This window comes from Homalodisca vitripennis, chromosome 2, assembly GCF_021130785.1.
Source record: "Homalodisca vitripennis isolate AUS2020 chromosome 2, UT_GWSS_2.1, whole genome shotgun sequence".
NCBI lineage: Eukaryota > Metazoa > Arthropoda > Insecta > Hemiptera > Cicadellidae > Homalodisca > Homalodisca vitripennis.
In genome coordinates, this window is record NC_060208.1 from 108,001,038 (window position 1) to 108,025,540 (window position 24,503).

The following is a 24,503-nucleotide window of genomic DNA, read 5'->3' on the forward strand; positions in this document are numbered from 1 at the left end:
TTAATAACAACTATATAAAAGTTTTGACATGTTTCAAAACACAGGCCATAGAATAAAACCTACCTTCAAATGTTCTTCGGATTTAGTTGCAGCCTGAAATTGGAATAAAGTCAAATATCAGTATGGAGAAAAATTAGTGATGGAACAATTTTAAGGATAACTGTTTCACTCTTAAAATTATAAAAAATAAAGAACTTAATACAGCTGTAGGATAATTATTTTCTTCAAAAGAAATAAAGATTCTCGTCACTTACCTGGATATGATGTACTGTTTCAACTCTGACGTTGTTTATAAAATATTCTTAATATGACATTTATAAATTTTTGTTTTTATAGATTAGCTTTACAACAATAAGTAAGTCTGGTCGTACAGTACTACAGTATGTACTTACATGCATAACATTTGGTTTAGTAAAACCTTGAACATGGGGTCCTGCTTTGCTCTGGAATGATTAAGACAAAATTATTGTCAAAAAGTACAAACAAATTTATTTAGAGTACAATAATATCAATGCAATATACTGTAATAGTAAATCATATTTTGATAAAATGATCGTTAATTGAGTTTTAAAATAAAATATTGAAAACTTAAGTAAAAAATAAAATAAAATTGTACTAAGGGGTAAGTTCTTTGATTTGAATTACAATAGGGGTTCATATACTCATTTTATAAAATAAGACGTAATATTTTTGATTTTTTTATATAATTTGTAATAAACAGAATATTATCTTCAAATTTTAAAATTTATTTTAGTATGGAACATACATTTCGACATTATTGTCAACTGTTTGCAGTTACAATAATCACACTGAGTTCAATTTATTGGAGTATGTATCTTATAAAAAATTACAAGGACATATAATAAATAATGGTGATAATTTCTTATAAATAAAAAATTGTTGAATCACAAGAACAATATAATTTTACTTAGTTTTTAGAAGAGAAACCATTATGATAGTTCCCTTTCCCATCCCCAATACTAATTACAAAAGTGTTCAGGAGAATATTGTGTCATGCACAGAAAATAACTGAATTCTTTTGGCCCAGAACTATGATTTCCACTTAAGAGTTGTTACAGCATTCTGAATGATGATTTTAGCTATATATTCCACTGATTTATATGGGTATGGTTCTAAAAGTTGTATTTCATGAATACAAAGAAGAAAAATATACATGATCACTTGATTAGAGACACAATTTGTACTTGATGAAGACAACAGCTTCTTGATAAAAAGTGTAATTGCTGATAAAACTGCTTAATATTCACCACTGAGGTTAAATATCAGTGATTTGATTTAAAATTAAAACTGAAAATGAGACAAACACATATCTTAGTCAGTGAGGACTTTTAGTTAGGATAAAAGTAAAATAATTAACATTTCTGGGAAGTGCAGAAATAGATATATCCCTTCTACAAGCCTTGTTTGAACATTCATGAGTCAAAAAGTTCAGTAACAACAAATAAACACATCTCTCAATAAGTGCTGTGAAGTGTAGGAATACCAATACCCCTTCTGCAAACCTGCTTGAATATTTAAGTTACTTACACAAAAGTTAACTACAGTATATAGTTAAACAATTTGGAGAGTAAGTATGCAATACAAATTAATCTAAAAACGATGAACAAACAATTTAAATGTTCATTTTATTACATATAACACAATATAAATTTAAGTAGAAAATCAGGTGATGCTTACCTTCCCAGCCAAGGCATGAACAGGTAGATTACCCTGAAGGTGAACATCGGATTTTTCCTAAAGAAATTAATAACATAAAAAATAACAGAAGATGTTAGGAGGAGAGATATTGGTTGAAGAACAACAAATATTTCATTGGATCCACAATTTAGTTTAATAAAAATTTACCTTTTGGATTTGATTTAAATATTTATTAAAGCAAAGCCAAATTTACATTAATTTTTTTGACTATTTTACTGTAACTTACGGTAAAATATAAAATCAAAAAGGCATTCTACCTTCACACTAGGATGAACAATAGGAATCTGGGAGATCAATTATTACTACTGTATACATAAACTCGAGAACCAACTGTACAGATAACAACACAAAATGTTTATTCCAATAAGAAGGTACTGTAACTTCTAATTGTTCTACCTCTTTACTTTTGGTTGTAGAGTTTGTCAATTTTGTCATTTTAAATATTATGACATATGTATCCAAATGCTTTGTAGGTTTTTATATTTTATGGGTAATTTTTAAATATAAAAAGATTTCACTAAAACAATTAAACTATGCTATTGCTAATTAAATATTTTGAAACCTCTTTCAAAAGTGTAAAATTCTCATAAATGTAACAGAACTGAAAATTCTTCACAGTAAAAATAATTTTTAAAACTCTTAAATAACTATTTTACTACTAGTAAATAATTTTTTAGTATTAGCAACCAAAGCAGCCTAGGTTCAACAGTTGACCAAGTGATTGATGAATTAATGTTCGAAGCCTTATACAATTTCCTTTTAAAACAATGAGGTTCCCTATGTAATATTCTAATCTTACTTTATCTCAATTTATAGTATGACTTTTCTGACAACAATATGAGTAATTTTACTTTTTCTGTTGATCCCTTTCTTGTCTTCTTCTAATATTTTTATTTATTTTTGTTGTATCTCTTCTATATATTCCTCGTTTGGAACACTTCAATCTAGTTTGTAATTATATGTTAGGTTAGTTATCCACCAAAGATCTGCAATCTGAATGCCTATGAGTTCAAATGAATTTGTTTATAAATAAGTTTTAAATGTTTAAAATCCAAATTTGAGCTTTAGTGCGGTAACATACTGATATACAATCATTGATGACCATAAGATTGATTTTAAGTAGAACTCACCAATCCTGCACAAGCATGCTATCACAGAGATAGAGTGCCTCTTTGCACTATATATGTGAAAAGTAAACTATGAGTGAGATTTCTTTTCAAATCTGGGGAGAAATTTAAAAAAAAAACTTTAAATTTAAAACTAACAAATTACATTTAATGTACTCACACCAACTCCTGCAACTTTTCTTGAACCCTGTTTCTCTTGTTGTTTTTCTTTCTTCTTCTTTTTCTTCTCCTTAGGGGACAACTTGGGCTTTTTCTTTTCTTGTTTTTTCCCCTTATCTTTGTTCTTCATCAGCATTCCCTCCTTTATATTGAGGAAACAGATTTGTTATTTGTTTTATTAAATATAAACATGTTTCTTAGTACTTAATTTTATAAACATTTAGAATCTGTAAGGTTCTATTTATATTGCACATGCGCTTACACATGTACACACACACACACACACACACGTCAAACAGCGGCATTACTTTTGCATTCCTTAGGCCCTTCTTACATTAGTCAGCTGGTTGTGCAGTGGAGCTTATAAGCGAGTTACGCCATTACACATTAGACTTCAGTGGCTAGCGGTACAACCGTTTTTATATAACAATTTCATAGTGTGTCCTATTACAGTAAGTTTAATTCAAAACAATGACCAAAGCGCAGTAATTCTCAGCTGAGCGGTTAGCGGCGGGTAAGCAAAGCTCGCATTAGCTGTCTTTTGGTTTTGCGCTGCTGATTTTCAACCTGCACCACCAGACCACTTAGTGTAGAAAGGTCCAATATAATCATATATTAAACAACACTAGGATGCTAGTGGTACAACTCAGCGGCCTAGTGTAATAAGGACCTAAGGAATGCAAAAGTAATGCCGCTGTTTGACTTTACGCTGTTTAAGAATTTAATGTTTAGATTTAGTCCATTCCAGAAACACTACTTAATTTTCAATAATCATACTTTATAGGTTTGTTAAACTGAAAATCCTTGAAGGTTTTTAAATATAATATTGTTTTGTATAATTGCTTATTTCCACTGTATTTGTTAGTATTAATTCTCCTGTTGAGTTGTTTTCAGCAATTTGTAATTTTTTATCAGTCAAAATTTAATATTTTTGTAACACTTTGATCATCTGGTAATATGCTAGAAATAACAAAATTAAAAGTTGTAAGTAAATCTCTTAGTCAGTATTTTTACAGTCCTGTTTCAACGGGGTCAACCCACTTGGCTGGTACTTAGTCACACGTCACGTCAGCCTATAGTATGTTTTCTCTCTCCACACAATTTATACATACTCTAGGATAGTATATTAGAATTTTATAAATGTTGATGTTTTTAAATAGTGCATCGCAAATATTGAGTACAACTTTCATCAGAATACTTACTTGTAGGTGATTTTTTCCAATTGCATGATTAGCCTGAAAAGAAAACATAAATATTAATTTTTAAAAACATAGAATTACTTGGAATAATATATATACATACAATCATTAATATTTTTATAAATGGCAATAGCCTAATTTAATTTAAATAATAAATATTGAATCACAAAAAGTTCTTGCTCCACCAGGGCTCGAACTCGGATCTCTCACTTGCCAGGTGTGTGCGCTACCACTACACCACAGAGCCCTTACTTTTTATGATTAAATTATTTTGTATTTGGTCATTTCTCTCACATTCTTCCAATCTTATGTTAGTTTGGTTATTTAAATATATATGTGAAATAGTTATATAATAATATATAATTATTTATCCTGTTCAAAATTGTGTGTTAATTAACTCTGGTGAAATTTATCTTAATAATATGTACAAATTATGTATTAATTGACACTTCATCACATTAAGAGTTATGGCTAACATTAGCTACTTAATCTTGTTCTATGTAATTTTTGTTAACTTCCTTCTCTTCCCAGACAATTTATTCTTACAATGTTGTTGATTTGATTTTATTGAAAATACATTGTAACTGTTATTTCCAGTTTGCATGTTACATTTGAGGAATGTAGCTATGTTGGTAACAAGAAAATAACCTCACCAGATGAGTGTTTTCACTGTGGTGAGTGGCAGGCGGGTGAGTGGGAGTAAATGGATCAGCTTCACCCTCTGGAAGACTGACAACTCCAGGAGGAGTAGGAAGGTCTGGATCTGTGGATCGGTATATGGCATCCCAGAAGGAGTCAGGCTAAAATCAGTCCAATACAAGTATCGACCAACATATTCTTTTGTATCAATTCAGTTCAAAAATATATAGAAATATATTATAAATGTTCAACTATTTCCAAAATTTTACAGAAAATGTTCTGTTATTTTGTTGTGTTATACTTGTATAGGCTTACACATATACGTATAGCGTGACAACAATATTATAACTAGCTATATAAATATACATAATTGGTATTATATCTCGTCACATATATTGTTCATTATAAATTTGCTCTTCTGGTCCATTAAATTATGAAGTGTTGTGAGAGATACAGTATGCTATTCATCAAAAAAGGCCACAAACACACTAAAGCTGCGATTGAAAGTTCCATCATGATAATCCTCCAGCTCACAAATCTGAACTTTTTCAGTAGTTTTTGGCTAAGCCTCAAATTATATAGGTGCAACAACTCTTTTACTCACTTGATATTGTTCCTTGTTACATTTTTGTTCCCAAAATCAAATTTTAGCTGAAAGAATGTTGATTTTAAAATGTAGTGGAGATATAACAAAATATGGTGTGGCAACTTTTCAAAATGCAGTGCAGGGATTACAAAAAGCAATTTCAAAACCTGCTTCAAGCTGTAGAAACAGTGCTGGGCGAAGTGTATGCCACCAGGAGTGAAATACCTTGAAGTAGTATGTCTCAAAGCTGCAAGTTCATCACTAGTGGTGCTTCAATACCTCACCTCAGTTAATTCTTCACACACTAGTATTGTACTCCACAATGACATGTTGTGTACATAAAAGAACTTGTTTAAAAGTTAGATTGAATATTGTCCATTCTTTATCAACACTCTACTTTATCACTACAGAATGATAAAAGACCCTTAGATGATAATATGGTACACAGGCAATCTTAAGATGGCCAAAACTTTGAATATGTATGTGAGGGAATCAATACATAATTTGATTGTTAAGGAAAAAGACCTACAGACTTAGATCCCACACTGAAGTCTGTCACTGATTTGAGATTCATAGCATATAAATGTTAGCGTATTTAAGTTTCAAATTCTTTATTTTGCTTAAGAGCATTCCAAATGAAATTAACATATTTCATTTTTAAATAAGGTGATTATTTTTAGTGTGACAAATGTAATATAAAGTAAACATTTTCTCCATTATTGCTAAAATTAAAATTCCCCTCATCACTGTTTGTATTTTAGTGAACATTATTTAAAAGTTTTATTTGAATAATTCAAACCGCCTTTAGATTAGCTTCATAAACATGAGCGAAAAGTCTTTACAAAGATCAATTTTTAGTATCAAAAGATAAAAAATATTATAACCTATTTTAGTGATAACATATTATTAAGATAAAATTTGATCCAATTAAGGACCAATTAACTATTCTAAAAAACGATTTCAGTGAATGTTCTGGAAGTGCAAGAAGCACTACAGGAAATGGTTTGTAGACAAGAATACTCTGAAAGGGACCTGGTCACCATGATTGCAATATGACACATCTTCAGATTACAGTATAAGATTGAATACTTTCCAGCCAAACTTCATATTTCAGGATGGAAGAATAAATTATCAATATAGAACATCAAAATTAAAACTCTGAAATAAACCAAATTATACATTATAGATAAATAAAACAAATTTTCAGGGAATAACCCTCTACCCTTCATTCTAGGTTAGACTCCCTTCAAAATTGGTTCTTTAGATCAGCCAGTGAGACTGGACTCACCTGGTGATGCAGAGGAGCAACGTAGGGTTCCCCAGCGATTGGAGCGAAGGTCCCTTGCCAGTTGGTAATCTCTACTGTACCACTTACAGGATAATCTTTGATCAGTTCTTGCTCCAACTCAGCCTTTTTCTTGGGGTCCACCTCAGCCTTCTTCACTTTCATCATCTCCATTCCAGGTTTTTTCAAAGTTTCAAGTTTCACTGAAGTTTTTAATGGAAGATCTGCTCTTATCCTAGAGTCTCCAGGAGCAATAAAAGATTCCATTTTATGTTCTACACTGGCATGTTTTACTTTTACTTTTCCTTTTGTACTCAGCATTGATTCTACTTTAATCCCATCCTGCTTCCCAGGCTCTCCTTTAATATTTATTGCTCCTGCCAATTTAGTCTCATCTTTCATTTTAGTTTTTTTCCCACCTAATTGAACCTTCTCTTTTTCTAAATCTCCTTTGAGCATTGTCCCATGTTCATCTATTTGTTTCCCTTTTACTTCTTTCTTCTCATTTGGCGATTTTTCCATTTCTTTAATTCCAAGCTTTCCTTTCCCTTTGGCCAAAATTGTTTTAGCAATTTTTGCTTCCTTCTTTTTGTCCAATTTGATATCGATCTCAGTTATCTTCTTATTTTTCTTCTTCCTGATCTTCGTTGTTATCTTTGGTTCTCCCCCAGATTTTAGTTTAGACTTATCAGCCGATTCTGATTTCTAAAACAAGGTGAAGATAAAACGTTTTACATTAAAAACTGAAAGATAACACTTTGGAATGTAAAAGCATTTTGCTACAATCTGCTATTTACTTTAACAATAGAGAAGTTTAGTGGCAGTATGTGTTCTAATTTAATTCTTTATTAATTTACTAATTACTTACATCATTAATATATTAAACTGAAGTTGAATTTTTTCTCTGTAAATATATTTAATATTGTACCTACAAACCTTCCTGTAACAAAATTTAAAGTACACCATTTGTAAGCCTCACCATGTCTGCAGTATTGAATCTATACACAGATCTACGATCCTGTAAAAAAAGAATTCATTAACATTCACAGTACAACAGAACAAGAGCCAATGTATTTAAATTGCATAATATTTAAAGCAATGTAAATAATACTAAAAAATTCCATTTTTATTAAAAATAATATTTGCAATTAAACATTATGTTAAATAGTCTACATTGATAAATCTTAATCATTTGTTTTCATATAATTATGTGTTGAAGTGTTATTAAAACACTTTATATTTGAATTATTTTCTAATCAATTCATTACTTTTCCAACTAGGAAAACATTTTATTATCAATTGAAATTTGAACAATATAAAATTCAACTCATTATAGACCAACTGTAAAAAAAGCAACATTTTCTTGTAAATGTATATACACTCACACTTGCCCCTCCAACAAAACGATTGAACATGTCATAGAGTTCCTAAAACAAACAGATGTAAAAGTAATATTTTAATTCATTTCATTATTTAAACATAAATTAAGCATTTAAAAAACTAATTAAAAAATGTAAAAAATAAATACTTTAAACAAAAATTATTTACAGAACTAATAGTGAATAGTTTTACACATTAAATATTTATCTACCTCTATTCTAGGCTTTCATTTATACCCACAACTCACCAATCTTCTTGTTGATCAATGATATCCAAAGAGTAGAAATTTAGAAAAATTAAGTATCCAAAATAGACATAAGACCCTATTATTCATAACAAACGTAGTCTAAGAATAACCATGGTCAGAGTTCTGTACTACATTCTTATTCCATAAAAAGTTACCAAATTGTAATTGGAAACATTTCACAAAATCTAAATTTATGAAACTTTAATACCAGTTCAATTAATTACCAAGCCACATACCAAAGGCGGATCAAGTCCTAAATTTCAGGGGGGCCACTTAAGGTTTAGTTTACCATCATTAAAAGGAAGAAAGTTATATTTCAACACAACAAAAAAAAAAAAAAACAGTTTGTAAATAAATTTACTCATGCTCAAAGATTGGTTCATAAAATTAAAATCATTTTTATTTTTGTATTGCTATGGTATGGGAATGATTAAGTTTTTCCCCAAAAAATGACTTTTATTTTAAATCTTGGCGGTGGTCATTGCCCCCTTCTCCTGGATCTGCCACAGCGACACATTCATATTTCCTGAAACTCTTAGGCCTATATTTTTTGCTTATATAAAGTAAACAATGTAGAACTAACAATATAGAAAAGCCCATAAGTTTCACATAATATAAGTATCTGAGAGAGCAGCAACTGCTCCAACTAGCTGTGGAAACTTCCAGACTATCTTCAAAGGTAAAGTAAAGTTCCTGATTATCAAATCTATATAAATACGAGTCCCTACTCCAGACAATGATGTCGATACCACCTTAAAGATAATATAAAATATTATTATTACAGTACCACATAGCACAGTGTCTCTAGTAGTATTAGGATTCTAGGAGTCACTACACTAGACACTGATTCTAATCAAAATTTCAATTTTGTAAGTTAGCATTCTGTAATAAATATATACATAATCATAAAATACACAATGAATTTTTAACTCACATCCTCTATATGAGGTTTGGAATCATCAGGGTTTTCCCTTGTGGTCCAAAGCTGAAAATGATCATTTTCAAATATTATTATGTGATTTAGTTCTATCCCAATAATTCATAGAAGATAGTGAATTGAGAATATACTTGTAATACACATGTGGCATATTTGCATTACAATCAGAAAAATTGTAGTGTGAATATATAACAAAATTGAAACTGTTATTATCACAGCTTTTCAATTTTCACTGTTGGCTATTATTCATTATGATAAGTTATGATTAACAATTTCCACTCAGTCTTCCAAAACTGTTTCTTTTTCTGCTGCATATTTGTTATAAATATCACAATTTAAAACAAATTAGTTTATTTTAGTGTTTTAAAAGTCTTTTGTAACTTTGTTCTGTTTTGTAAATGTACAATAAAAAAACAAACATAATTCTTACACACTAACAAATGTAATGTAAGATGTACCTATTTAAAGTTTGTAAACATTTAAGAGCAATCATGGATATAATAACCAAATAGTAAAGACAAATATTCTTTTTTTGTTACCTTGTTTGAGAATTGTATAGTGAGTATTAAGTTATACATTGTAGTGATTGTATCAATCACTTTTGATTGACTGATTTTTAGTCATTCCTCTGCTGGTACTTTACAGAGGAGGCAGGCCAGCTGTAGTGAAACAACCTTGAGTTTTCCCCCCAAAAAACAATGTTAAACCTCATGCACTTTTATACCATTATTTGTGGTCATAGCATTATAGGATGTGTTTAATTTTAAATATGTAATTAATATGAACCCAACAGTTAATTAGTTTATTTTTAGTAAATTGTATACTTTTTGAATATTTAAACGATGAAGTACAAAAAGGTTGAGATTTTTTCTGAATAACTGAATTTGGACAAAAGATTAAACACTAAAGTTATATCTACTTCATTTACTATCTGTATAAGTTTTATTTAATACATTTTTGAATTTTATAATAAATTATTTACATATTTTAGGTGAATGATAGTGATTAACTTTTCATGGTCACACACAAAACTCCTGATTTATAATATCGTTTGTTGGTTACTTTTGTATATTAAAAAATTGTTATATTACACTTGATATTTTTAGACTGGTTTGCCATTTTAGTTTGTTATTGGAGCTTTCAGTACAGCATTAAAAGAATAACATGTGGTTTAGCACTTTGATTATTCTTGGGACGCATTTTGTGGCAATTAAATTCAATCACTTGGTCTGTGGATTAAAAGGAAGTGGAATAATGGTTGAGGTGAAAAGGATTGTGTTTAACACTAGTTCAAATACCTGCAAAACTGTCTTGTTTACATCAATCTGGTACATTATGACTGACTAAAGATTTAATCTCATTAAGGATCCTATATATTAATTATCCACTACTTTGTTTTTTTTGTATGTTTTTTTTATTTCGAGAATAGTGAGGTGATGTTGGTATTGATATTATTATCACTTGAAACCTGTAATAAGGTTTTGTGGTCACAGCCAGGTGGTACTTGGTTGGTGAAGAAGTGAAATTGGAAAAAAACTCAGGCAAGAGTACACCTGAGATCTTTCACTTATCTATTACTCTCATCCTTCATTAATACTCCTCTTCAAACATGTATTTGGTTATGTTGTCGTCTTAGATAGGTAATTATGTATTAAAAGTCAGCTGTAGTGAAATGGCTTTGTTTTTTACCTTATGTTACCTGTAGAACAATTTTTAACTTCTTATATTCCCCTCTCAATACTTATAAGCTCTTATACGAGTACACTATTATTTTTAGTCCTAGAACTATAGGAGATAAGTTTATTTTTATATGTTGTCACATAAAACCAAATAACAGTAATAATTAACTTGTGATACCGATATGTCAACTTGTTAAAAAATGCCTATCAGAATTTTAATTTAAAAAAAATAATCATAATTAATATGACTTCAAATATTTTACAGATTTGCTTGTAAAGTTTATACTTTTTTGATATGAAAACGCGAAATTAAAAAGTTTGGAATTTGTTTAAAAAATAACAAATTAGGCTACACTACATGAAACAACTAAAAAGCATTTGAATGAGTTTCATTATCATTTGTTTCATTGGTATCACCAGTCATTTGTTTCAAATTTGACATCTTCTGTAATTAAAACAATGGAGCAGTGTTTGCTCAGTTTAACATTGTTCTTAGGGGGCAAAAAATCAAGATAGTCTCAGGTTCTACAGGACAGTCAAGTGCACAGACTTCCAGGTCATACAACATTTTCTCAATAACCATGTTACTGACCTTGGATTCACTGGGGATGTAGTGGACAGCTGAATCTTCATCATCAAAGTTGGGCCAAGGGGTGGTTAAAACATCTTCCGAGCTGGATTCTGCTGGGCCAGGATTGTGGTACACACTGTCATACTACCATACAATACATAACAGAATAGTAACAACTGATTCAGCATTAATAATGTATCCACTATTCAATCTGCAAGATATATGCATGGGGTCACTACAAACTTTGAAATCCTACTTGAAATGTTCAAAGGATTGAGATAAAAAAAATATAATCTTGGAAATATATACCTGTTCTCCTTTTTAGTATATTCAAAATTGTATGGCATTGTACAGGGAAAGGAGTGCCTTTGAGCTCAAGATATATAATACTGTCTTTATAGTATTATAGTATTTCATTTAATCAGACATTCTGGAAGAGATGTACTATGGGAGTAAAACACTTATATACGCTTTTAAGATGGAAAACAAGGCTCAAGTTCAAATCAAACAATCCCAAGATGAAGGTGTTACTCTCAAAAAAGATCCTGATATCTCTATCCAATAGCTCATATCAAATTATATATTTTCACTTGGGATAAGAAAATGAGGAGACCTCTCATTGCATCTAATCCTAAAAGGACCTTTGCACTGCTTCTGGAGTGACAGGATATTCAGGATGGTAAGCTTAGGGGTAGGAGATGCTTCCTGTCAGGATCCTATGAGTGATAACAGGCACTATTTCAGTCATGTTACCTTGGAAGAAAAGAAAGCCGACTCTGTTCCAGCCTTTTCCATTCATGTTTTAGGCTTGAAAATATGAAAAATCTTGGGTTGTCTTGATTTAAGTTACACATCGATTTTTGCTGTACCCACTATAGGTTCTAATTTTGTAACAAAATATTAATTACAACTCATGAATGGGTCTAATTTATACCAAAAACAATTACAACTTAATGTACGAGTTTGTTTTTTAACAACATACTTATTTAATAAAGGAGGGTGCTAGTACATTTTTACTTGGAGGCAACCCCCGAAACATTTTTTAATATATGAAAAAAATTAGTTTTATTGACCCCAAAACACCAACAAAATAAGCATTCGAAATGACCTGTGACAAACTATATCATAATTTACAGATTCACCTTTTTTCTTCAAAAGAGCTGTATGAGGACATTAAGAAACTTTTAAATATTTCTGTCAAGAACAGTACAAAGGATTTTATTGGAAAGGATGGAAAAGGCTCCACTTCAGGGTATTTCATGTCAACAATGTTCTCTACACTAAACTTCAGTTTCTGTGTACTTAATTTTAAGCATTAATAATCAGTGGATTTTAATTCATTGGCAATGTATAAATTTATGGCATACCTAGACATTCCTAAAATCTTTAATATCTTCCATGGTTATTTTAAAAGCTTGTAATTTTATAACACATATCTTATTTAGGTAATTCAGATCTCAGGGTGAACTAAACTGTTATTACCCTATCATTACATCCTATTTGTTATTTTAGCAGCTTCATTATGAATTCACAAGTATGTTAGATGATAGGTGCCTGGGACCTATGTATTCCCTATACATGAGGAGACATTATTACACATGAGTAGTCATCAATAAAATTTACAAACCATCATCATATATGCAAAAAATAAAAAAACTCTTGGAAATGTATAACACTAAAATTCTTTCCCATCAAGAAAAATAAAATAAAATTAAGGACTTACATTTCTATGGATGTAAATTACCTCTTCCGTTGTAGTTGAAGTGGTTTGTGTGATTTTTGGTGTTGGCAACCTTGTTCTAGTTTCCATTCTGACACGTCTACCAGCTTCTGTTGTTGAAAATTCCCTCTTCTCCTAAATTTTAATTTCTCTCACTGATCCTCGACTATTAGAAGACTGGTTAAAACTTAAATCATGCATTTGAATTCAGGTACAATAGATTTGACAAAATTAATAAAACTGTATAAGGAATTAAAACAAACTAATGAAATGTAATAAGATAATGAATAAATAACATTATTTTTAAAACATGCCAATGAATAAAATTACATTTCTTTAAACGTGATAGAGCATTTTTTTAAAATTTAAACTAAATGTAAAACTTTATCAGTCTGGAAACAAATTACATCTAAGAGGAGTTTCCAGTCATAAGTACAAAAATTAAGTTTTTTTACTCATAGCTCAAAAGTATTTTACAGGTTGTATTATAAAACATATATTATCTAAACTAAATCCTACAATAATAAAATATCATACCAGTTTTATCCACCTTTTAAACAGCTAGATGAAAACCGTTTAACATAAATATGTTTTATAGTACAATAGAAGATTAGAAGTATAGTGAAAAATTACTTAGGAGTTTTGTTTTATATATATGTTCATATGATTGGGATCTTGTTGTTTATGGTATTTATTTGTTAAAATTTTATTTTGGTTATGTTTTTTGTTTTTGGTTTGAGTTATGTTTATATGTTTTAATTCAGTGTGTTCTGATGAAGGGTTGTGTCAACTCGAAAATTAAACATGAGCACTGAATTTTTGTTTCTGTTTTTGTGTACACTTTAAAGTACTTCGAAGAGTATATATATATATATATATATATATATATATATATATATATATATATATATATATATATATAAAACCTGATTCACTTCTAATGCATTATCATACTATTTAATTCTAAATATATTAAATTAATAAAAATATTAGTATTCATACTGCCACTAAACTGCTACAATAATGGAAATGATGATATCTCACTATGAAAAGTATTATAATTATTAGAGTTCAAACAATGTAGGCATTTATTAAATATATGGTAGTTCAAATTAAACTTACATTTTTGCCTTTTCCCCTTTTTCTTTTATCTTTCTTACTTTTACTTTTACTCTCCTCTTCGCTAGTATCTTCTGAGGAAGAATAAACCGAAGCGTCTGAACTCATTGTGTACGATACCTGGAACAATTTGACCATATACTTTATTTTATTATTGAAAATTGCTTAGTTTAACATTTAAGCTACCTCCCAATAATTTGTGTGGTTGTTAAACTAAATAATTCATTGCAAACATCACAAAATGTGTTCCAGTACAATTAACGAACTTCGGTTTATTCTTCTTCAGGGTGCTTTGTAAGAGTTGTTTTCCAAACCAAGCCAACTTGCCTAATGACTCACCCACCTTCTTTTTACCCTTATGTTCGTCACTCTCTGAGACAGGAAATGCATCTTCTGCACTGGAACTCATTGTGTACGATATCTGTAATAAATTTATTCTAACAATAAAAACTTGTTCATTTCAAGTTTTGAACATGTTACTAAATCACTTTGCTGCTATAAACATTAAAATTGGCAACAAAACACACAGAACAAGAACAATGACCCAAGAACAACTCCAGTTTTTGATAAAGTTCATAAATTTCCTCAGATCAGCTTGTTTCCCCGGCTTACTGTAGGTAGATGGTAAAAAATAGAAAATTCTCATATTGTGTATTATAATCTCAGAAAGTGGACGTACAAAGAGAATGGTTTATTCTGAAAATTCTGTTTAAATAACAATGTTAAGACTAAAAAATTCCTAAAGCTATGAACTGTATTAAAATATTAGTATTTGAATAATGACTTGTGTTTTCAAGATTTTATTGTTCTTTAACAACTCTGTTGTCCTTAAAAATTGTTTACTCAATTGAAAAAGACTAAAATTTTTTAAATAAAGTACTTTGGATTCCACAGTGTGAAAATGTTTTATTAAAGCAGCAATGCTATACATTGTGTTCTCAATTCCCTTAGTGCCATGATAAAGTGCTATACAGTTTTAATTGAGATATAAATAATAATCTTTATTCACAAAACAGCAGTTACAGAATGAGTCTCAACCAGAAAGAAGAAGAGTTGATAGGAACAATCACAACTCAAGTAAATGGCACTTGTAATGTCAGACACGATTTTATTGTCAGTTATGGTGTATAACTATACAAGTTTACCATTTAACTAGGTTTGGTAGTTACCAACTGATATCATCTTAGTTATTCTAAAAAGTATACATTGTACTTAATGCATTGTATATAATATGCACATCTAATTAGTAATTTTGTAATTAAATTGAATAAATTATACCAGCTTCTACTTATTCGAATATAAGAATTAAATTGAAGTTTAAAATAATTGTGTTGTTATAATAGAATGGTTTTAACTTAAAACTACTTTAATTTATACATTAAACTAACTGTCCTGAAATTTCCTGAATAGAATACAATACTTCACTAATAAAGCCATTTTTAAGTTTCACATTTTTGCAGTTAATTAATTGTATTTGTTACTTTAGAGAACCTTACAACTTTTTCTGCAAATTATGCTGTTGCCCCATTATTGAAGCATATTGGGTGAAGAAAATTATTTAAAATGTTTTTTTTTCCAGTATAATTTCAACTTATATCTTTCAATCCTGATATCATTGTGCAATCACAATTTTCATGATTAAAATATACTTCTGCTATCTATTAGCAGATAACTCAGTCTATTTAATAGTACATCGTTCGATCAAAATTATTACAGACTGGACAGTTGGCATGTTTCTACATTGTATTATCATCTTTTAAATACAGTGCATTCATTTCTCAGTAATTATATATATATATATATATATATATATATATATATATATATATATATACAGTGTTCACAAAGTTCATAAATGAGTTAATTTTAATTTTATTTAAAATCTTATTCTGAGATTTTTATTTTTATTTTTTTGCACTGCTCTTATAAACATATGACACATAGATTGGCTAATAAGTAAAAAAGGTAAGAAAAAAATGAAAAAACAGAACTGATATGTGTAAAACAAAATAATAAGGAGTACGAAATACATGTATAACCTTTCAGTTGATGGTCAACTCACCTCTGAGGACCCTCCAGAGATAGCTTTCGAAGCACTGCTCTCGTCTGTAGAGTCCGAGGATGCTGGGGGGGAAGAGTCAGGACCTGAGTATACCTCTGCGGAACTTTCTAAGTCATCAGAGTCATCTTCTTCCGATGTCACTGACACTTCCTCTGTCAACTACAGCAGTAATTTTCTCACATTAACAAATCCATGTTAATATGTCATATACAATATCCTGATATGCATATCCATAATTTACTAATACTACATTTACCCGAGGTACCCTAGCTAATGCTCCAGATCCCTTCTCTTCTTGTTCTGGAGGCCTATGGCTGGCACACTTTTCTATGTGTCAGCCTATCTCTCTTCTTCACTCTCTTCTATCTGAGGTAAAGTTCCTCAACTCTTCGATTTAGTTTCCCTTTCATTTCTCCCACTAGGGGCCAAGCCACGGTGGAACAGCGTAGGCCAGGGCTGAATGGCTGGTGGTAAACTAGTCTTTACTATGCGTACTCTGTACACCGGCGACCCTCCAGTTTAAAAGCAGCTTACCCAGGCATGCGGGGCTCTGTCTGGGTCGACCTTCCATTCCCTAGCTTCTCGTGGGAACAATATGAAAAGAAAAAGAAACAGAAACAAAAACCAATACCAACCAACCCTTGAAACAGTTCCTGAAGCTGTTTCTAACCTACCTCTTCCTGCTGAGGTAGCTCCTGAAGCTACCTCGCACATACCACCACCTGGCAACACAACTCAAGAGGTTGTTATGCCAACATCCCTACCTTCTCCTCAACAAAGTGCCTTAGGAACACAGGAGGTTCCATTGCACACTGAAGCTCCCATACATGGCAAGGCTTTATCTGAGGAAGGCAGTACAAGCGCTGAGGAAACAAAATCCCTTCAAGATATAGAAGATCAGCTCCTCAACAGCCCAAGCACTCCCATGTCTACAGGTACGCTGGATGATGCCACAGAGCAACTCGGCAACCTCAGAATGAAGAGGCTCAATCTCACCACTGCTCAAAGAAGAGAAGCACTAAAGGCTAAACTTCTCGATAAGGGTGTGAAGCTTTTGACCCTTCCAAGTGGAGGAGGGGGAAAAAGAAGAAGAAAAAGAACCCAGAACGGCAGGAGGTCTCAACTCCGGGCCCAACTGCGGGTACCAAGGCGGGGGAGGGGTCGGCCAAACGCCCCAGAGGCACCTTGGTCACCCCGCCCTCCGCTGAGGGACCCGCAAACAAGGCTAGGAGGGAAACCCAAAAGCCCGAAGCCCACGATCCCGAGGCCTCTGGTAGCACACCCAAGGCTACCTACAGAGAGGTCGCTGCGATCAAAATGGCCATAGCCCTCGAAGGCTACCCGGAAGCGAAGCTTAGTGCAGAGCAAGGAGAAGCCATCGAGGACGCAATTATGGAAGAAATCCAACCCCTGGAGGATGGTTCCGTTCCATCGTTTGCGGGCACCTACCTAGAGAAAGGTGTTTTAATTGCTTCCTGCATCAACGAGCACACCAAACGTTGGCTGGAAGAAGTTATTCAAAGAATAAAACCTCTGGGAGATGACATCTCTCTGAGAGTGGGTCTGCGTAAGGACATCTTGAGGTCCACTAGGGTGTTTTTCAGAGCTCACCCGAAGCTTCTGAAGAAGACACCTGAAAAGGTACTTGAAATGTTCAATAAGCAGAACCCCAACCTAAATGTAAACGAGTGGAAAATCCTTCCATCCAAGCCAGATCCGAAAGGTTACGGATTCGTCTGCTTCCTGGACGAGGTCTGCTACAAGGCTGTGAAGGCTTCCAACTGTAGAGCCAACTTAGGACTCTGGCAGGTCTCAATTGTCTCCTCGACAGTCAAGGACAATGCCACGAGTTCTACAAATCAACCTCCAGCACAGTAGGGCTGCCTCGGCAGCCTTCTGCCAGTTCTTCCTCCAGGAGGGATTTGATCTGGCATTGATTCAAGAACCATGGCTTCACCAAGGGAGAGTGGCTGGCCTAAATGAAACCAAAGGTAAGTTAATTTACTGTACCTCTCTAAGGAATGTCAGAACCTGCATCCTGTTGAAGAGAGGCTTGGATTTTCTAACCCTCAACGAATTCTGCTCCAGAGATCTCACTGTGGGCACACTAACCTGGAAGAATGGAGGCATAGTGCAGAGCACAATTGTAGGCTCCGTATACTTGCCATATGATGCCAGGGAACTCCCTCCATCAAGAGACCTAGAGCTCCTGGTGGAAGAAGCACAAGCCAGACGTCAACAACTTCTTCTAGGTTGTGACGCCAACGCCCATCACTCTGCTGGATGGGGCAGCACTAACCCCAGAGGTGAGGCACTTTTACAATTTCTTCTAAGTAGGGACCTATTTATATGTAATAAAGGTAACCGCCCTACGTTCGCAACACGAATTAGACAAGAAGTTATTGACATAACAATCTGCACACAAGGTATACTTGGAATGGTTGATAAGTGGCACGTAAGCGAAGAGGCCTCATTATCGGATCACAGGTATATCCGCTTTTACTTGCAAGATGAGGTTGCAGAGGTCCTCTATCGCAATCCCAGGAGGACTGACTGGTTGGGATATAAGTCTGACCTTCAGTCACAGTTGGGATCGGTAGGCGGAAGGGTGCGATGCTTCACAGACATAGATCAGATAGCTTCTGACCTGCAGAATGCTATAATCAATAGCTTCCATGACAATTGCCCATTGCGACGGGGGAAGAGTCGAACCAATACTAAGTGGTGGACTGCGGACCTCGCTCGCAAAAGGGCTAATGTCAGGAAGCTGTACAATCAATGCAAAAGGAGCCATATCTGGGAGTCCTATCATAGAGCTCTAACAGAATACAGCCTAGCAATTAAAAAAGCAAAACAAAGTTCCTGGAGGCAGTTTACACAGAAGGTAAATGAGTTAAGCGCGGCAGCTAGACTGCAACGTTTACTAGCCTCAAGTCCAACCGGTCACTTGGGATCTTTAAGGTCCCAGGGAGGTCAACACACTTCCGGGTCTAGTGATAGCCTCAAACTTCTCCTTGAGACTCACTTCCCTGATTGTATCTTTGAGAATGACGACACTGGAACGTCTGGTAACCATGAGGCAGGCTCACGGCCAAGAGCTTATCGTGGTAGCTGGGCCATTGCCAGAAGGATTGTCACTCTCTCTAAAGCCAAATGGGCAATTTCTAAATTTGCCCCTTTCAAATCTGCAGGAGGGGATGGAATCTTTCCGGCCCTGCTTCAACAAGGGCCGGAGAATCTCCTTACCCTTCTATGTGAACTATTCAGGGCGAGCCTAGCTTATGGGTACATACCACAAGTCTGGCGTCTCAACAGGGTGGTCTTCATCCCTAAAAAAGGGAGAGCGGACTACTCTGTCCCTAAATCTTTTCGTCCCATCAGTTTATCTTCGTTTCTACTGAAAACATTAGAAAGACTGGTGGAGAGGCACCTGAGAAAGGGAGTTCTCTCAGACACTCCCCTTCATCGCAACCAACATGCATACCAGCAAGGCAAATCCTGTGAATCAGCACTGCACCAACTAGTCAGTAGGATTGAGGATAGCCTGTCCGCCAAGGAATTGGCATTGTGCACCTTCATAGACATTGAAGGAGCTTTTGACAATGCCAAATTCACTGCAATGGTAAGTGGAGCACAGCGACGTGTCCTCGAGCCAGCCCTGTGCCGGTGGCTTAGGGCCATGATGTGCTCCAGACGGATCAGGGCCGATCTCAATGAAGAATCGCTTGTGATCGCACCCACAAGGGGATGTCCTCAAGGAGGCATCCTGTCACCTCTACTGTGGAATCTAGTAGTAGATGGTCTACTTGAGGACCTTACTAACAATGGAATCTATGTCCAAGGATATGCAGACGACATAGTCCTTATGGTACAGGGAAAATATACAAATGTTGTTGTTGATATCATGAATACCAACCTTCAACATGTACACAACTGGTGTCAGGGAGAGGGACTGAAAGTAAATCCCTCTAAGACAGTAGTTGTACCATTCACTAGGAAAAAGAACCTAGAGTCTCTTTCTAGGCTGAAACTCGCATCCACTCAGCTTGAGTGGTCAAAGACAGTCAAATATTTAGGACTGACTCTAGACCATAAGCTTACGTGGAATGATCATCTTAATAATATCCTGCACAAAGCAAAGTGGGCGCTCATGACGTCCAGGAGACTTGCAGGAATCTCATGGGGCGTAAAACCCCATATAGCACTATGGCTCTACAAAGCAGTTGTAAGGCCTCAAATCACTTATGGTTCATTAGTCTGGTGGACAAAGGTGAATCAGGTAACTGCCAAAGCCAAGCTTGAAAGCTTACAAAGGCTTGGCACAATCTTTGTAACCGGAGCATTCAGGAGCAGTCCCTCAGCGACCCTCGAGGTGGCTTTAGGACTTCTACCTCTTGATGTCCATATAAAAGCTGAAGCGCGTAAGTCAGCTTATCGGCTGATGGTTGCTGGCTTGTGGAGGAATGGCGCGTCTAACACGAGCCATGGCGCCATCACTGAAGCTGTAAACCCAAGCGCTACTCTCGAAATAGTCTCCGACATAATGAGAACGGAGTTCGTATTCAATAAGCCATTCTCTGTTGACTTCTACTCCAGAGATGAGTGGAAATCGCAAGATAACATCCCAACAATAAGAAAGAGCTTTGTCTGGTACACGGATGGCTCGCTTATTAAGGGTAGAACTGGATATGGAGTGTTTAGTCAATCCCCTAGAACTGCCCTTTGCGGCAGTTTGGGTCGGAACTGCTCCATATTTCAAGCCGAAATCTATGGTATCCTAGCCTGTGCCAACCTAGGCCTCACCAGAGGGTACCAGGGAATGAACATCTGTATAATGTCAGACAGTCAGGCAGCTCTTAAAGCTCTTGACTCCAACAGCATTGGATCCAGGCTTGTGTGGGAGTGCTTTAACACTCTCTGCAAGCTTGGATCACGCAACTGTGTGCGTCTTGGTTGGGTACCGGGCCACACAGGCATAGGTGGCAACGAATGCGCCGACAGGCTTGCCAAAAGCGGAGCAAGCATGCCATACACCGGTCCAGAACCGAGTTGTGGTATAAGCAAGTCAGCCGCTTACCAAAGTATAAACAAATGGTCCAGGAAGACACACCGCTTGCGGTGGCAGAGTCACCAAGGACAAGCACTCGGCAAAAGACTGCTTGCCGATTCTAGCTCCGGCTTCACCAGATGGCTGATGGGGCTGGGCAGGGATCGGGTTAAGCAAGTGATTGCCTTGATCACTGGACACGGCCACTTCAGGAAACACCTAAACACTCTAGGTTTACGAAATGAGGACTCGGAGTGTAGACTCTGCAATAAGTCTGAAGAGACTGCAAAACACATAATACTGGACTGTGAGAGACTGGGAGCAAGGAGAAGGGCTCTTTTCGGTGATAAACAACCAGGCGACGAACCAGATGCTAGTATCGGGGAAAAGCTTCTTAGCCTAATTAAGGGCACAAAGATAGGCTTACCCCTCTAACATCAAAGGGGCACACAATAAGCTCAGGTTGACGTGTGAGGATCTATGAATCCACCCCAATATCCCAAAGAAAAAAAAAAAAAAAAAAAAAAAAAAAAAAAATAATATGTCATATACAATATCCTGATATGCATATCCATAATTTACTAATACTACATTTACTTAAGTTTGAGTATCTTTAAAAAAGATCAATGAACACCACAAACAACAGAGTCAACGTTCATTGATAAGCATAGGATTGACAATAGTCATTATATTAAAGGTGCATACAGCTGTTTTCAAATACAAAAAATACCATTGCAAACAAAACAACTCACCCCACTATCATCATCGTCATCATCATCACTATCATCTTCATCATCACTATCATCATGGTTGTGTAGATCACCACTAGACAGGTCCTCCTATGAACATATGCAATCTTTCTTCAACTGCCTTTTACATACAATTTATTATTAACACAGATCCTCATGACTGTGAGGATTTCCACATGACATTTTGAGAACTTTTTCAGGCAGAATATTAAAATTGAGGTAGACTGCAGGAGTTTGAAATACGTGGCCTTGCCGCGAATCCATAATTGTACATCAAGTTATATATATTTGAAAGGCTTTGTAATAAATTCGGCTGTTTCAATTAGGCTATTTTTTTCAAATACTTGTTGAAGTCCAACAAGGATTCTTATGAGACAAATAATTGGAAAAGTTTCTCAAAATGTATTTTTTGTTTTAATTTGGTAAAATAAAAATAACATTCATAAAACAAATCCGATTTAACTAACTCTAAATAGCTTTCTAAGTATGGGAACCAAGGAAATAGGACGATAACTCAATGCATCCATTTTGTCTCCTTTTTTATAAATAGTTATTACCTTTACAATTGTTAAAACCCTTGAAAATATACTTTGTTCTAACATGATATTATACACCTGTATAAAAAGGGTTCTAAAATTTCATCAATAATTTCTTTGAATATCTTGCTAGAGAAAAACACACATTAAGTTTTTTTAGATTGAACTTTAACTTCACTAACATATGTATAATTTGTTTCTTTCTTTATAACTTTCCATGAAGCTTTGCTGTTATTTGTTGAATTTTCTATAAAGTTGTTAGCAGCTATCTTAGCCTCAGTTACCTTAACTCTATATATTTTCTTTGCAGAAGTATAATCATTACGAAATTTGGCTTTCAACTTCAACCCCGCTAGCAGGTCAGGGAAACCTTATGGTGAGTTTCAGTACAATGGGACGGACTTTATAGGCAGCTCTCAGAGCAACAGTGGGAGCTCTCAGGAGGACAAGCCCATTGTCAGTCAGAGCCCCAAGTCGAACTTTGTTTCCAGTGAGATCAAGCAGGAAGTGCTCAGAACTCCCCCGGCGTGTATTCCGTGTATTCCCCTGGTAGCGGCAAGGGTAACCAGACTCCTACCGGCCAGCCTAGGCTCAGCTCAGGGTTCAAGTAGCAGTACTCGCCCTACAGCAGCCCCAGGGCCCATGGTAGTCTCCAGTACACGCTAACACTTGTTTGGTATGGCCTCCTGGCTTTATAAAACCAAACAGGCTGATATGTTTTTAATAATTTTGTTTTCCATTTATTAATATGCCAAGTCATATCTTTTCCGTGACAATCTGCATAAATTATAATTTTTCCTCAGATACATTTTGTGCAGTTTCCACAATGTTTTCATTATTTTGGATATTTTCTTCTGTTGGTGTCAAGATATAAAACAGATTTTCAGAAAGAAAGCTGTGTTGTTTTGTTCTGTATTTTTATTTCTGTTTGATGTTTGAGAGACATCTACATGTGCTAATTTTCTTCCATCCTTAACCACTGTTATATAAAGATCTGTTTGAATATTATTTGAAATACTTGGTAAGCTTTAGTGTTGATTCTTTTAACAACCTCAAAAATTCTTCTTCACATGTGTTAGGGAGCTGTTTCATTTCCATTTCAAGTTCAACTATTTCTTCTTGCCTTTGTAAGCCTATTGTTCCTAGTAGTACTTTTTGACTTCTTAAAGTCCTTCATAGAGCCCTATTAGTCACTACATTATGTTAACTGAAAAGCTAAGAACTTTGAGTTATTTCACAATACTTATAAAAATTGTTTCACTCTCCAACTTGAGGGCCCCAAAACACTGCTCTTTAAACTTAAATCTAAATTTGATGAAAAGATTGAAATATCTTTCAGTCATTATCACCTAACTCAGGAGTATTTAGATAATCCTTTGATGTCCCTGTTTTTCAGTACGAAATTGCGTGTGAAGTCCCAGGTAACTGCTAGTATTTTTTTAAAATTTACAATCAAAAATGTTAACATGTCAAAACATCTGTTGCCTTTCAACTGAAAAACATCTGTTGCTCCCGGCTTATGGACGCATTTAAAGTGGTCAAGCTCGCTTATGCGTTTACAGACTTTGTTGATAGTAGTTTGAACTTTAATAGAAAATTCAAAAATAGTTGGTATCTTATAAATTGTGTATAATAATACTGGTTTTTTTTGTTATTAGACGTTAAAAGTTTTCTACAGACACCAATTTGTTAATATTAAATCCAACCACACCATTATTCTTTTTATTTTCCTCTTATTTATC

General features: G+C 34.1%; 1 protein-coding gene across 4 annotated transcripts in view; it reads right to left on the reverse strand.

The window, feature by feature from the left end:
• The window catches only part of LOC124354539, a 151,904-nt gene that overhangs the window by 101,246 nt on the left and 26,155 nt on the right, over positions 1–24,503 (reverse strand). For all 4 annotated transcript variants that reach the window (XM_046805073.1, XM_046805074.1, XM_046805072.1 and 1 more), the window contains exons 6-21: positions 22,229–22,315; positions 16,430–16,588; positions 14,711–14,788; positions 14,371–14,487; positions 13,273–13,383; positions 11,550–11,672; positions 9,276–9,326; positions 8,100–8,141; positions 7,694–7,732; positions 6,718–7,419; positions 4,858–5,004; positions 4,208–4,240; positions 3,007–3,147; positions 1,699–1,755; positions 393–443; positions 64–93 (exon numbers count right to left, since the gene is read on the reverse strand). In XM_046805073.1, the coding sequence (XP_046661029.1) occupies positions 64–93; positions 393–443; positions 1,699–1,755; positions 3,007–3,147; positions 4,208–4,240; positions 4,858–5,004; positions 6,718–7,419; positions 7,694–7,732; positions 8,100–8,141; positions 9,276–9,326; positions 11,550–11,672; positions 13,273–13,383; positions 14,371–14,487; positions 14,711–14,788; positions 16,430–16,588; positions 22,229–22,315 (1,968 nt within the window). The remainder of the gene's footprint in view (positions 1–63; positions 94–392; positions 444–1,698; positions 1,756–3,006; positions 3,148–4,207; positions 4,241–4,857; positions 5,005–6,717; positions 7,420–7,693; positions 7,733–8,099; positions 8,142–9,275; positions 9,327–11,549; positions 11,673–13,272; positions 13,384–14,370; positions 14,488–14,710; positions 14,789–16,429; positions 16,589–22,228; positions 22,316–24,503) is intronic.